Source organism: Myotis daubentonii, chromosome 1, assembly GCF_963259705.1.
Source record: "Myotis daubentonii chromosome 1, mMyoDau2.1, whole genome shotgun sequence".
In the NCBI taxonomy this organism is placed as follows: Eukaryota; Metazoa; Chordata; class Mammalia; order Chiroptera; family Vespertilionidae; genus Myotis; species Myotis daubentonii.
Genome location: NC_081840.1, coordinates 168,558,918 through 168,575,030, shown reverse-complemented (window position 1 = coordinate 168,575,030; position 16,113 = coordinate 168,558,918). Strand labels below are relative to the sequence as shown.

The following is a 16,113-nucleotide window of genomic DNA, read 5'->3' as shown; positions in this document are numbered from 1 at the left end:
TTGATAATACTTAAGTTAGAAAGAGTCACAAAAAGAAGAATCTACAGGCGAGAAGAGAGAGAGAGGCTGAAGTGGGGGTAGCAGTCACAGGTTTGAGTTTGTCTAATTCTTTGTGACCTTTAATTCAATGATGGGAAAAGGTTGGATTCTTGAGCCAGGCCACATGAACCTGATGTCTCTGTGTCTACCCACGCGTCTCTCTGATCAACCTATGGGTCATGTCTCTCTGGATCATGTTTATGGCCATTTTTACAGCTAATATGGCCACAAGTCTACTTGAGAAGAGATCTCTGGTCTTCTGCCTATTCTCAAGATCCTCAAAAGTGTCTGCAGCTTCAAAGATAAAGCGCAATAAACATTCACATTTATACATCTTGGGAGACAAGGGCATGCCAGAAGCAGGGCACTCAAGACACAATGTTTTGGGTTTATTATGTCTATTGTACAATTCTCTTTAAACTTAGACATGATTGATAAAGCCAAGTGCACCCGAAAGAAAAAACATAGTTACCTCATAGTTTCTTTCCTGTGTACAGTCACATACATTTCGTAGACTCTCCCTTGGGGAATGGCCCCAGCAGGAATCAGTAAGCTTACTCCTGAAGAGCAAAAGAGAAGAGGAGAAGTTATACAAGACGTATTGAAACAAAGGGAAACTTCACAGAATGCCTTTGAAGCAAGGGAAAGGGAGTGAGGTTTTGTGGCCATGTAGCCATAAGCCTACTTTTTCTCTAAAGACATGCAGATATTCATGGTTGCCTGGCTTTCTTTCCTTATTGGCCTCATTTGTTACCACAGCTTCCTCTGAACTGTTACAGAATTAAATGCATGATCTAATTTTTAAAACTCATTTTATTTAAGGACTAGGCAGATGATTCCAGTGTCATTTTCCTTGTAAAAGGAGGTGAAGACCAACAACTGCTCTTAAAATTCCAAACAGCTGTAATGATGCATTGTTTCTAATTAAAAGAAAAATCCCCGCAGGATTCAAAATCAGGGAAATACTAACTTTGGCAATATAAAAAACATATATTTCTGAAGTATCTGGTTAGCATCAGTGTTATTCCGGGACAGAATAATAATGGATGAAGAACTCCTTTCATCATACATAACTCCAGAAAGTGAACAGAACCTACTAGTTGTACTCACAACCCATCAAGCAGGCTTTTACTTAGTTGTGAATTAGTGCCATTTTGTAGGACATTGGATTGACCTCTGTTCTAGTTAATTGTCCTATAGCAATGGCTTGCAACCTGAACTTGCATCAGAATCACATGGAAGACTTGCTAAAACATGGATTACTGGATCCTACCCCGGAGTTTCAGATTTGCCAGCTCTAACAAAACTATACACACGTTTGCAGCTGTAACAAGTTGCCAGGGGATGCCAGGATTGTGGCCTGTGGACCGCACTGCAGGAACCATGGTCTGCACCGCTGCAGCGTCACCTCAAAGGGGAATTCAGGGTGGGCAGCAACCTGAAGGTACTCAGCTTCATGATTTCATCCCAATAAAGGCAGCTTATTCCGACTTACTAAAAATTTATGGAGCACCACTGTGAGTACAGTGTTTTGGCATTGCTATGAATGCCAAGAAGTAAAAGATAGGGTTCTTATCTTTGAAAAGCTTATCATTTAACTAGAAAGGAAATGGAATATGCCAAATGAGTGTAGGGCAATAAGAAAACTTGCCGGACCACACTGGAAAGTTTCAAGAATAAAGAATGGAGAATTAAGGAGAAGTAGGTATTCAGGCCGTTGTAAAACAGGTTGAAAATGTTGAGGCCTGGCTTTCCTGAGAAGGTGAGCAGCGTGGTAGCTGTGCCGCTGTGGGACGCGGAGTGTCACACTGGTGTAGTGGATGGCCTATTGAGGCACAGAGGGGAAGCAGGCAGACCGCACATCAGGCTACCATGCCTCAGTATTGTTCTTTTTTCCAAGGGGAACAGTAAAATGTACCTGTGTATGTGTTATGGGGATGAAATAAAATGATGGATGTAAAATAACAGGAAGAAGGCCTGACATACTTTAGGTAACTATTGTTAAGCTATTAAATAAAACAGTGTATGTAAATCACCTTTGCTTAGTATATAGAAAGTATTTGACATATGCTAGTTCCCTCCTTTCCACTTGAGAAGCCTTTATAATAATTAATCTGTGAAAAAGTATCAGGTGTAGAAATGGGAAGGAAAGGTAGACTTCAGTGAATATGATTTAAAAAACCATTGTCTTGTGAATAATATAATGTTTAAACAATGAAGAGCTATAAAGTATATATTTTCCTATCCAGTTGATAGACTATTAAAATATATTTAAAGTAATGGTTTCTAATGCACATACAAGAGCATAAAACTTAATGAGAAAAAGGTAAAGAAAGCATTTCATATAATGTATTATCCCAACTATGTAAAATGTATAGAAAAATGATATTTCATCAACTATTTAAATTTCTTAAAATATACTTTTAAAGGTATGGGGTGAAAAATTACCAAGGCATTGAAATGGGGGACTGAATTAGAGAAAGAATCAAAGACACGTTCATATTCAGACCCTGAAGACCAATTGGTTCTGTATATCGGCTGTATGGCTGTTGACACATTATATGCTTTTCTTATGTTACATGAAAAACAAATTGTTTCTTTTTTTAAAAATATATTCCATTGATTTTCCACAGAGAGGAAGGGAGAGAGATAGAGAGTTAGAAACATCGATGAGAGAGAAACATCGATCAGCTGCCTCCTGCACATCTCCCTCTGGGGATATGCCCGCAACCCAGGTACATGCCCTTGACCGGAATCGAACCTGGGACCTTTCAGTCCGCAGGCCGACGCTCTATCCACTGAGCCAAACCGGTTTCGGCAACAAATTGTTTCTTAATGTTGCATTTGCAAAATACTCAGGCTTGTCCAAAAGAGAGAAGTTTGATTCACAGAGGAATCCATTAACCCTCTTATGACTCCATAGTTCCAAACCTAATACTACTATTGATCAATGAATGCCAAAGTTTAACAAACACACTATTAGTCATTAACTTAAACTCATAATTTAAGACCTTTATGAGGCTTATTCTCTCGAAGCAGATGACTCAATAAAAAACTGAAAACTAAATAATACTACCAAAGGACACACGCGGAAGCTGTGGTTCTAGATAGCTATACAGGAGCAGGAGTAAGGATCTTCTAACACCTTGAGGCTAAAGACTGCAATAAAAAGTTAATAACTAAAGATTGGATGTCTATTATGATGTCCTCTGATCACCTAGAAATTAGTGCTCTGAAGTATTGCTCCCTCTAGTGATTTGGAACTGAACCAACTGATATGTTTTCTAATTAATTTGTCCTTTTCAACTGCGTTGACAACAGCGAGAGCTTCTAGCTGGATGTGCCTTCTGAAGCTCTGTCAAAAGAAGGTCAATGACAGTCCTAAATGACACCTTGGCAGAAAGCTGTGAGCATAATATTTATAGAGGAAGTGTTTCCAGAATTGGTTGCAGGAAGATGGACGGTTTTGCTGATTTTGTCTGAAGGAGTGTAGATTTACATTGAAAGTAGAGTTGGGTTAGATAGGCTACATTGAACTTTTCAGGCCTAACAAAAACAAACAAAAAAAGATTTTGGTACAAAAAAAAATACGTTTTAAAGCTCCATCTTTGTGTTTTAAACCTTCAGGCATTACCTGAATTGGGAACAATAAGGTGGCCCCCGAGAGAGTTGAAGGTGCCAAATGCGGTGCAGGACGGATCAGACTGCTTTGCCAAACTCTGACTCTTCAGATTCAGAGCCTCATTCTCCAACAAGGACTGGGTCATCTGAGGGGACAGCTTTGATGCAAACTCAGAGAGGTCGTCCTGGGGGGTGACAGCACCTGAGGTGTTGTACACTTTGATTTTTAGGTTAGGCAGTGGGTCCAGAATTGGAGAGTTGGTCATGGGGATTTTGTCCGAGACATCGTGTAAGGCATAGACAGGTCCCCTGTACATGGCCGCAGCTGATGTGAGGTCTGGAGGTACTGCCAGGAGATCTGAAAGAGAAAAGGAGTCTTACTTGAACACTTCATTCAGTCAACTTACATTAGTTAGTCTCCCCCTGACACTTAGAGTCGAATGCAAAGAAACTCAGCAAATATTGGAGATATGGACTCTACAGTTTTGCTGAAAACAGGGCAATTAGATGACGAGGATCCATTTTATGTTTGGCTACAAATAAATAGACAGATTCTGTATTTTGCCTTGAAGCCTACTCATTGCTCTGAAGGTATTTAATTATTTCAACAGATGAGAATCCTAGACAGTGAGCCCCACTAGGTGACTATAGGTATTAGCCCCCTTGTCTCTACTAGCCCCCTCGGTTCATCTGTAGACCACTGTACTCATAGCAATACAAGATGCCTTGTCAAAAGAGAAAAAAGGGGATTCCAGAATCAGATAGTCCATATACTTTTTTTTCAACCAGAAGTTAAAAAGTATGACAGAGGAACCAGTTAGAGAAAAAAAAAAGATCCATGCACCTTGTCAACTCTAACGTAAGTGAATGAAGTTAATACAGTAATTAATAAAACAGACCAAACCCCTATCCTCATGGAGCTTACGGTCTAGCTGAACTGGATATTGCACTGATTTTAAAGCCACACAGGGAGGTTACTTATGTGCATAAGTTGTCGATGTGAAGCTCAACGCCAACTGACCTTGTCTTGCTGCCTTGATGTTCACAGGCTGAAAGCCTCCGTTGAGTGCTGAAGAGTCAATAATGTCAGACTCAAAGTCACGGTGATTCTTCCGATACACAAAGAGGGCCACAACCACAGAAATGGCCAGGCAAACAATCACTGCTATGACAATGCCAACATACAGAGCAATGTCATCTGAATCAGGAGCAGCTAGACGGGAGAAGCAAACATTGGCCACTGGTTAGGGACGTTTCCCACAGCAGACATGCGTATTGCTGTAATTTTTTCAGACATTTATTGTCTTTTTTTATAGGTTAATTTCAATTCTAATCCAAAAGCTATATAAAACAACGGTGGCCTTTCAGTGGAAAATTATCCCTGATTTCTTCCCCTTTCCTACTCTGCCTCTATCCACCCACTCATCTGTCTTAAATGGGGCAGCATAAAGGATCATTCATTCCAAGGCATCAAAGGAAACTGGAGCTAAAACCTTCCTGACCCATAGGAGACAAAAAGATTATTGCAAATTTCAGGCGGAAAGTTTGGAAGGTGGCTGGAATTCACTGATAGTTCTCTAAAAACATAAATGCTCTGCTAGAAATATTTGGCATGTTCTGAATCTGTATATTTACTGAACCAGAATACTTTCCTAGAATCCTTCCAAGTCACAAAGTAACTTTCTGTAGGACTCTTCTCACTTTCCTCTAAATCAATGAGTGGGTGGGTGGGGATGGTGTAACTACGCAAAGCAAATATTACGAGCAAACATGTTGGACCTGAAAGGTGTGCTTTCAGAAGACCCAGATCTGAGGAGCAGAGGTTGCCACGGTAACTCCGGGCTTTTATCCAGACTCAGTATTACCTCTGAGAACCCTGAGCTTCTCACGGTCTCTTGTCAGAGATTACATCTGAGCTACTCATTACTGGAGTAAAATACAGCTCTAGGGTGTACCGAGTAAGATAAAGGCCTGGTTCAGTGATCAGAAAGGTCAGACTAGCCCTGAAGGCAATTAAGCATTTGACCAACACAGTGTGTGGTCAGATGGGGGGCTGGGAGGGGGTGTTTCTGGGTAAAGAGAGAAGAAAATTCCTGTAAATATTGCATGTTGCCTTGGTGGCATAGAACATGCTTTGATCCAATGGCAAAAGGTGATAAATAAAACAAACAAAAGTAAACTTTTCTTGAATCCTATTGACATCTTTAAATCTGTTTTTAGTTTTCTGGGACCCACACAAATTTGCAGCAACGTTAACAGAAGCTTCTAGGCTCACTGTAAAGGAGGTGATTAAACAGGTACTCCAGGTGGTCAACAGCCTTTTTATGCTCAATTTTGTATCTACGTGCATTGGGGGGATTGCAGATTTGTAGGTCCCAGGACCTCCTAAGAGTTGAGGAACCACTGCTCCTAAGACTCACAGACAAGCTTTATACAGTGAAGTGACTTCATTCAAATTGCCAGTGGCTCAGGGCGCCACCTACACTGTCATGTCATGATTTCTTTGCGGCATTGGCAGTACAAATAAATTGTCTGTTGAAAAATCACTACATCTCTTTTAGAGTTTTGTATTTAAATGCACTGTATGTGAAAGGATTATTATTATTTTTATTTTTAAACCACTGTTTTTCCCCAAGTGTCCAGAATATCCACTTTCCTACCAAGCAAGTCAATACGCACAGGTCTTTTCAGAAAACCAGTGGCATCCCAAGCTTGGTTGTGTGAGCCCTGCTTTCAAAGTGCTGACTTCACTCTGCTGCCAGGTCTGACCTGAGGCCCGGGGCAGGATTCTGAACTCCAGTCAGAAGATGATACCGAAATCCTTAATGTTTTATTTTACCAGGCTGCAATTACTTATTCAACATTCATGATTTCTAACTCAATAGATCTGCATTTTCTCAACCCTTTACTTTTTTTAGCATTTTAACCCAGCCTTTTATTTACATCAGCATTTTTTATGATATGTTTTGTCAGCTACTGGGCCCAAGCTTTGGATGTAGGCTGATAGATTTGAAAGTGGGCAGGGACTCGAAATGACCCTTTCTTCTCTTCCGCAGTGAAAATCTAATTTGCTTTTCATGTTAGAATATATTAGGCACCTATTTCCTGTGTGCACATCTGTGATCTAAGGAAAGGTAAACTTGAACTGGGGGAGATAACGTTAAAAGATTATTCAGCAACATAAAAACCAAACATCAGACTTACAAGAAAATCCATATTCATTCTGGGTTCTCTGTTCAGTTGAAATAGGGTAAATGAAACCTTGAAAAGAAACAAAAAAAATGACACAAAAATAGGAACAAAATCAAATTAATGAGGAACACAAAATGAGAAGCATGAAAAATGGTTAATTAAAAGAAAAGGAAACGAATCCCAGGGTCCTTTAAAATTCGGGCTCAGTGCAGAACTATGCTTTTGCATCTCCTGCCTGCTCTGGAGTCTCAGTAAGAATTAATAAGTAGGCAGATTGAATTTCAGAGCAAAAACTGGTCTCGAGTCACTAACTTTGGAGTGCTTAAAGTCTTTCTTTTATTGAGCATAACTCTAATGGATCTAATTTATTTCAGACATCATGGGTCATTAGCATAAGGCAAATCTTTTTTCCTTATCCCTGCCATATGCTTTAATTCCCAGGACATATTCAGTAAAGCCCTAAACAGTTTTTTTCTTTTTTATTAAATCATAACAGCTTGCTCTTGGTCTAATAGAACTAAAGGGGACCTGTCGTCATTGGTCAAAGGTTAAGTACCCATTTACTGAGCTGAGCCTCCACCACCTCTCCCTGCTCCATTTCGAAGTCCCTTTTTTGGAATTTTTTGTTGTTTCCTGCCCCCTCCATTTAATGGGAATCCAATAGGTTTCGCCCAGGGACTGGCAGTTTGTCAATGCAATGGAAACTGGAAACTTTTTATTTGAAATCATTCAAAAATCAATAGGGCCTAGAGGTTACAAGGTTATTTATTTCAGGGCTTCAGAGGAATGGGGTAAATCGGGCAAAATGGAAAACTCATCTCAACAGTAGAAGCAGAAATAACTAGCAATCTTATTTTTCTTTCTTTTTAGTATATCTCAAGGTAGGAAACAGGAAATAACAGTAGTCATAATAATTAATAAAAATACCAATGTGAAGTAGAAGATTAGTAGAAAAGATTTAAAAACATGAAAGATGAACTTTTTGAAATAAAAAAAATGGAGATTTAAAAAGTATAACTCATAACTTGCTCCCACAGTTTTCTAATATTTAATATGCTGCAACATGAGTTAATCAAATGATCTGGCACCGTTTGGATTAATCAAATGGAGATGAATAAGAAGCATTAAACTTTCCTAGCGATACCCAAGGGCAGACATGTAGAGGATCTACAAGAATCACAATTAATTGGTTCAAAATCAAAGGTGTGTAATGCTTTAATTCTAAATCGTGCCTCGGGTAGATTTTTTGGTAGTTTGCAGAACACTCAGTTCTTACAAGCTATTTACCTATTTGGGGGAAGTAATTCTGAGAAACATGCAGTGCCACCTTAATGAAAGAGAGCTTTGCTGCAGCACAGACAGGTTTGCTTTGAATTAATATTTAATGCTTTACTTTAGAGCAATGATTGCAACCTCCAACTCAGTTTTATAAATATTATATTCCTTACTCCAGGTGTCTGAGTCCATGTATTAGGTTTGATTTTCATTTTAAAAGCTTCTGCCTGGCAATAACCCTTTTCCATTTGTATTCTGTGAACTCAATAATAGGACATCTGGGACATATCCAGGCACTAGAGAAAACGTTATTTATTTCTGAACCCCAAAGACATAAGATAATACAAGTTCACTGCTAGGAGAGGAGAACAGATCACTAATGTTGTCCTTTTGGTAGGGATGATGTTAAAGACGGATGCCAAGAGATATGTTTTTGGCTGGTGAGAGGCCCTGGAAATTAGTGTAAACTAGGACATTTGGGTATGATTTGGTGTTCACCGTGAGCGTTTTGATAAGAATCGTGAGGGCCTGCTCAGTGCACAGAAGAGCTGGAGCTCATAAAGGGAGAAGCCAACTTCCAGAGAAACAGAGCATGAGCTGAAATCTCTCCCTGTAAAGCCCTTCTGGGTTTTCTTGGCTTTTATGCCTACTTCCCAATAGAGTCCCTGTTTTAGATAGGCTAGCCAGGGAATAATAAAATTTTTTTTTATAATTTTGATTTTAATCTCAACTTTCCCACATTTATGGAGATCTGGACCACTCAATAAACATTTTTGTGCCTTATGGTATTTATCTGAGTCTTATATTTTATTGCAGGCACAGAACTGGAATCCATTCATTCATTCACTCATTCATACTTCCAACAAATTCTCTTGAACCTTAATATATGCTGGGTTCTATATTAGCCAGAGGGGTACAATGACAAATGAGATGGGAAAAGTCCCTGCTTTCATTCTCGTGTAACAGAAAAACAAACAGGAAAATAAATGATAAATAAGATCATTTCAAATGCTGAGAAAGTCTTTTTAAAAAATAAGACAAAAGAATACAATGTGAATGGATATAAAAGGATGACAAAGTTAGGGAATCAGGGAACAATTTTTTTGTTGAAATGAAGTCTGAGCTGAAACTTGAACAAAGAGAAAGAATCAGCCAAATACAGATCAGGAGGGAATGATGTTCCATGAAGAGGGACAGTAAATGCAAAAGCCCTGACATAAAAATAGAGTGGTTAGAGGGCAGTGAGTGAGAGGAAATGGGCCACTCAGAGGTATGAGCAGCAGCGAGATCATGTAGGCCTGGTAGTTCATGACAAGGCATTTCGAATTTATTCTAAATGAAGTGCAAATCCTGTGATCAAATGTAATTTTGAAAAGATCATTTGGGTTTCTCCATAGAGAGCAAAGTGACGTCATTTTATGGATGGTTTCTACAACACATGGCTTGGGAGATGTCTACCAATAGTTATATATATATATTTGATGAAATGTTTGCATTTGAGGTTGCTGGAAGATAAAATTAAAAAGTCTCACTAATAGTTATTCCTCATAACCATTTAGGACCAATCTAGACCAACTGTTATTTTCCTACATGGGCACATTTAAAACAGAGCAGTGCTCAGCATACTCACCAGTGGTTCAACACCCCAAAATACTCCGTTATGGGAACACTGATAAAGAGATTTGGAAGGCAGCTCTGTAAAACTTTTTCCATCCTTTTCAAAACACTTCTGCAACTATAGAACTAAAACATCACTTAGGAGGCTGGGAGTCAGAAAAGAAGGGGGTGACTGTTCCAGCCCTTACACAAGGGGAACAGAATCACTTTCTAGAGTTTGTTTTTACACCTCTCCATCTCTCACAGAACAACAGGGGCCATTTTCTTCTGCTAATGAGGTGACCCTGCTGAAAGTAGTCCCAGCAATAATGAAAAATAATATCTCCGGCAGAACACAGTACAAAATAATTGTTTTCCGTGTCACTATCAGTAGCCTGGTTCGTAAGTTAGGGACTTCAGTTACTTTTCCTACTACTTGAAAGTAAGGCCAAATGAGAAAGCACCGTGGCTGTTAGCCAAGGCAGCGAAACTGAGTTTTTCAAGTGTGTAGACTTTTGTTTGACTCCTAGCTCTGCCCTTTCCTTAACCATGAGAACTTGGTCAAACCACTGCACTTCCCAAAGCATCAGTTTTCTCATCTGTGTAAGGAGATAGGGAGACTCACTTCCATAAAGTTGTGAAAAGGAGAAAGGAGATTTATAAAATGCTGGTACATAGCAAGCAATCAATAAATGGCAACTATATTAATATCATCTTGCACATTATAAGTACACTGAGATGCTGGACTCTTAATGGCTTTTATTTGTAGAGTCAAGGCAACCTATTATTTAATGAGTGACCTTACGACATTTGTTTGAATTTCAGATTCCCTAGTAATTATAGAGATAAGAAGCCCAGTTTTTCTGAGAAACCATGACCAATGCACTCTTCTAAGTACTGTATACTTTCTCACCCTCTCCATTTAAAGAGGTTTATTTCTTGGCCTTTGTGTATTCTGGCAAAGATATAGTGGTGGGTTTCAGAAGCAAATGTCCAAGACCAGAGTGAAACTTGATGCTAAAACGGTTTGTCAACCAGAGCCAGTGTCACTTCTAAAAAAGGTATTTGATAATGGGGTAGGGGATGTGTTCTTCGATTGTCATAATGATCAGGGGGGTTTTGTGGCATTTAGTGAGTGAAGGCTAAGGTTACTCACTTTCTCAATGAGACTTGCTTGCCCCATTGGTTTCAGTAGCCTTAGCAACTGCAACTAGGCCAAGCTAGTGCTTCTACTATGGGACATGCTCATGCCCTATGACCTCCTAGTTTTGTTGTTGATTTTTTGTGTTTGGGTTTTTGGTATTGTGTTCTTTTTTGTAATTTTAAAGAACATATATTTTCCAATGGAGAGACTTCCCTGACCTGAGAGAATAGGGGTTGGGAGAGTTTCATTGTGGGGAAAATTAAACGAAGACATGAACAGTGCAGAGCAAGGGGAGGCTGTCTCAGAGACTGAAGTGCTCCTCCCACCAGGAAGCCATCTCACTGTTGCTCAAGACACCGTTTAAAGAGGTTATTTATTCCAGCGTTTCCCGAGAGGAAACTAAGTCCCAGAGTTGAGGAGTGATATTTTAAAGTTACCAAAAATGTTGAAGCTGGAATCTGATTTCACCCTCTTGACAGTAAAGCTCACATGTGAGAGTTTTGCATTGTTCAGCTCTGGGTGGTGCCATTCACATCTTGTTGACTGACTGTAGATCTGGATTGTCACTAGAGCAATTTGTGGCTGATGGTGGCTTGAGGAAAGGATGACTTTTTCTAATTTTCACAAGGTCACCCTTTAGACCAGAGGTGGGGTTGCCCATATTTTCCAGCAGTTGTCCAACTTTTATAAAAGATGAGAGTCCATACTCAAGTATGTTAAAAAGGAAAGAGCTTTTCTTGGTTTTCTAGTACATGGCCCCGAAGTACATGGCTCCTAATTGTGTAACAATATGTCTAAACATAACCTACTTGGTGTGTCTATAGTTGGGAAACCTCAGAAACATTGCCAGAAACCATGTGTAAATCTTAATTTCCCCAGTAAACAGCAACTGGGTTGATTTTTCCAGTCTTAAAAAAATTATTTTCCTGCTTTACAGATGACAGTGACAGCCAAAAAGGATCATGATGTTGTGATTAATTGAAAAAAAAATGATAAACTGTTTTTATGCTATAGATAATAGTTAATAGAAAAAAAACTGCCAAGCAAATATATTGATGTGAGAAGTGTCAGAACTTCTGAGCATCACTAGGCAGGGTTAAAGTCCTCAAAACCACTCTGTGCCTCACTACCTCACAAACCCCCGGGATACTGGTGTTAAAATAGATCAGTGGTTAGGATTTCCTCCCGTAACCCTTTTTTATCTGCAGCCTAAGGAGCAGGCGCATAGAGTGGTAAAAGGACTTGTCCAACATCACAAAGATGGTGAAACAGCAGACAGGGTGCCCAGTACTTAGGCTAAATAGCTCAACAGCCTTTTAAAGTGTTGGCTGGGCATTAACTGGTAGACTTAAATGAGGAGAGACAAGGAAATAATAGAAAAGGGCTTGATATATTCATGGATTACTTTGCATTTCAGTGATTGAATGAGATAATGCTAAAATAACAGAGATTTTCACCCTTAAATGAAACAACTTCCAAACAGTGGCCTTTGTCTCAAGTGTGGGGCAAGGCAAGAAGTGCACCAAAGTCGGGTATTCCTATTCTAATGTAACTAGAGAGCCAAGCTAGAATGATGCAGTTGTTAATGTATGATCATCACATTGTATTTGGCATAAAACCCTGCAATAAATCAATATTTAAAAGAGAAACATTGCTTTCCTCAAATGATACCAACATGAAAAAGGAATAAACACCAATAATTGGAAGGACACTACCCATCAGAAGAAAATCATATTTTAAAGCAATAAAAAGCTGATAGCTAGTCGTTTCCACCATTAAAGAGCACACACGAAAAAAGGAGTATTTCAAAATGTGACTGATTTGGGTTCCTATGTTGGCTCTTGCACTAACTTATAGTGGACATTGAGTGGGCTGTTTCAATTTTACACCTCCGTTTCTTCCTTTACAAGAGAGAGCAATGATTAGAGGCTTACCAAAAGTTCTGTGTGTAAGGTTATTTTTTTGTGCTTTTTGAGTTTTATTAAATTAAACTCAGCTCAAGTTTGTTTCTGCATGGCCATATCTAACATAGTAGACTAGAGGCCTGGTGCACAAAATTCGTGCAAGGGGCTCAGCCCTTGCACCCTCACAGTCTCGACCAACCCTCTTAGGCCTTCGCAGCCCCTCTCATACCCAGCTGCTTTGGCCAGCCCTTGCAGCCCCAGCCTTGTCCAGAAGGTTGTCTGGATGGTTGTCTGGAAGGATGGTTGTCCAGAAGGATGTCCAGACAGTTGTTCTGATGTTCGGTCTAATTAGCATATCAGCTCTTTATTATATAGGATGGGAGTCAGAAGCAATATTTGCCTGGGTCTAACCCCCCCGCCCCCTGGCTTCTCTCTGAGGTTGGACAGTCTTTTCAGTGTTTCTTTTGTCTCTGGATCTACTTTTGTTCATCAGTTTATGTTGTTCATTATATCCCACATATGAGTGAGATCATGTGATATTTATCTAAGCCAATGCATTAAGTAGAAAGTTAATAAAATTTAAATTATATCTGTAATTCCTTTAAACTAAAATACATGTGATACAGTAATATTTATGTCCACTAAAGTTGGGAATTAAAACTCTCTTTCTTCAGATTAGTTATCAAATTCCTAGCCAAAGGAAGATGGGTGGAGTTTTATAAAGTGTTCCTGCCTGCCTTCCAGATTTACTCATTATATTTCAATAGGGAGCTGCTTTGATGACCTTAATACACGTGAATTGATTTATGACATTGTGAGAATTTAAAAAATAGAGGATACTTCATATATTATATAGGAGTTTGGATATAAATTATGAATACAACTTAATTATAGTTTATAAAAAGCACTGTGTTCTATAAAAATACATGTGTTTAAATCAGGGATCCTCAAACTACGGCCCGCGGGCCTCATCCAAATACAAATATTGTATTTGTTCCTGTTTTGTTTCTTTACTTCAAAATAAGATATGTGCAGTGTGCATAGGAATTTGTTCATAGTTTTTTTTTTTTTTAAACTATAGTCCGGCCCTCCAACGGTCTGAGGGACAGTGAACTGGCCCCCTGTTTAAAAAGTTTGAGGACCCCTGGTTTAAATCATCAAGTTTTGGGTGAGTTTGAGTCATATTCATCTATCTGAAGTATACTTGAGCACTTCAAAAGATCTGTCCTCATTTTTATGATCTTAGAGTTAAGAAGAATCTTTAATCTTGATGGATTTCCCCCTCTCCTCAACCTAGCTGCTTGGTCTTTCTTTTTGCCAGTGACTTTACCCTAAGCCAAAATATGTGATTTTTCTCACCCGGGTTACATTTCTTCTGATGCAAATGTTCTTACTGAAAACCTCCAGGGCCATTCAGAATAAGCATGTCCAGGTTTTGTTTTTTCCTTTTAGGTCAGTTCTTATCTAGCCAGCCCATCAGGACTGCACTAATGATGTCAAAGGTCAGGTCTGTCAAAGACACTCAGGTCATTTATTATAATTTACCACTCTTCTGAGAGTTTATCTATTGACAGGGGCTTAAGGATCTCCAAATAAATGAATACATAAATTCGATGACTTGCCAACAAAAATTGCAAAGACCATTTGCTTATCACTGCTGTCAGTTGCCTAAATTGCTGTGGTCATTTGAGCTGCAGCTTTCACAGGATAGGAGGCTGTCCCGACTACACTGATGGCCTTTTTCCTGACGGCAACAGCCACACCCTCTGAAAATGAACAGCTCGGAATTAACCTCTCAGGATGTAAAAGTCTTATCTCGTGACTCACAGTAGGTGAAGAATTAATGGCTGAAATTTAACTCAACAGTTGAATCAAATCCACAGTTCAGCTGCCCAAGTGTTTTTAATGAAGTAGACTCTATCCCCATCAATATTCCTTAAGAAGAATAATGAACTATTAAATCCAAAGGCAATGACATTATAATCCATGGCAGTAAAGACATCTGGTGGGAAAATAACAGAGTCCTGAAAAGGCTGCTTTCTTCTAGCATATATCACCCTATCCGCCGGGCTTTTCGGCAAAAGAAAATGTGATTGAAAGCCCTGGCCCTGCACCCATGCAATTTGAAGGAGTCCACACTCTACTGTGGTTGTCAGAGGTGGCACCTTTCTTGAATTGCTAGGAGTTTCCTTTCCATCATAGAAGCTGAAGACCTTGCATCCGTCCTCTCACACTAACCCGTGTGGGGGCTCCTTAGGTGTTCAACAGGTCTCTGTGGGTGACAGTTTCTAACCACATCCCTGCTTTCAAAAGCAGGAAAGTGTTTTACCAGAAAGGGGAAAAGCAAAAGCAAACCGCGCTTACTGTCCCGGAGACAGCAGAGCACTGTGTCGGGCAGCCAGTCCACACGCAGGATATTTATTTGCCAGCTGGGACACTACACCTGTCAAGGACTGTACAGACACAGCTATGACATCAACTTCTTCCAAACTATAGATAAAAGCACGCGCTGACACTCACAATGTTGCATTCCCTATCAAACTGCTGTGCTGACAAGAATTGCACTGGAAACTGACTCGCACCTACTCAAATGCCTGCTATAGCGGTCATAAACACATCATTCTGAAGTCAAGAAAAAACTATTTGTAAAGTAAATTATTTTCTCACACTAAATGCACCTGGGATTCTGGGGAGCCGGGTATGCAATGTGTCCATACCACAATTTACACATAGACTTCCGCCACTTCCTCTGTATGTCAGAATTAAGGGAAGAGCTGTGTGACATGTAAATTTTTTAATGAGGAGAAAGTGCTAAATTTGCAGACTGCATAACATTTTAATTTCCCGAAGTCAGGAAGTTCACTGATGCAGACATAATTCCAGGCAGTTCTTGTTTGTAAATTGCAGTTTTTAATTTGTCCACTGTGGCATAAACTCTCTTCAGCAAGAAGGAGCATTTTTGAATTCAGATTTGAATTGTTACATATCCCTATATGGGATTCCAATCTTCAAATAGGATTAAAAGCTAAAGTCTACAGGAACAGAGTCAGCATGTAATAATCTAATTGAGTGTATTCATATATACATATAAAGCACCATTTCTGGACTAAGCCATATGTATAGTCCTCAGATTGCTATTTTGAAAATAAAAAAGTAGCATGAATTGAACCATTATAAGGTAATCATGACAAGGTAGATCTTACTACATATTCATTACAGAGATTATAAAAGTTCCAAGTTGTCAGGTCTTGGTAATACACTTGTATCCTATATAATAAAAGCCTAATATGCTAAGTGTCGGGTCAGCCAGTCAGTCATTCAACCAATCAAAGTATAATATGC

General features: G+C 39.3%; 1 protein-coding gene across 2 annotated transcripts in view; it reads right to left on the bottom strand.

Moving 5' to 3' along the window:
* The window catches only part of UNC5C (unc-5 netrin receptor C), a 369,634-nt gene that overhangs the window by 43,036 nt on the left and 310,485 nt on the right, over window positions 1-16,113 (bottom strand). The window contains exons 8-11 of one of the 2 annotated variants that reach the window (XM_059665093.1): window positions 6,865-6,921; window positions 4,682-4,873; window positions 3,674-4,018; window positions 512-599 (exon numbers count right to left, since the gene is read on the bottom strand). In XM_059665093.1, the coding sequence (XP_059521076.1) occupies window positions 512-599; window positions 3,674-4,018; window positions 4,682-4,873; window positions 6,865-6,921 (682 nt within the window). The remainder of the gene's footprint in view (window positions 1-511; window positions 600-3,673; window positions 4,019-4,681; window positions 4,874-6,864; window positions 6,922-16,113) is intronic. The other variant, XM_059665102.1, reaches the window with a different exon arrangement.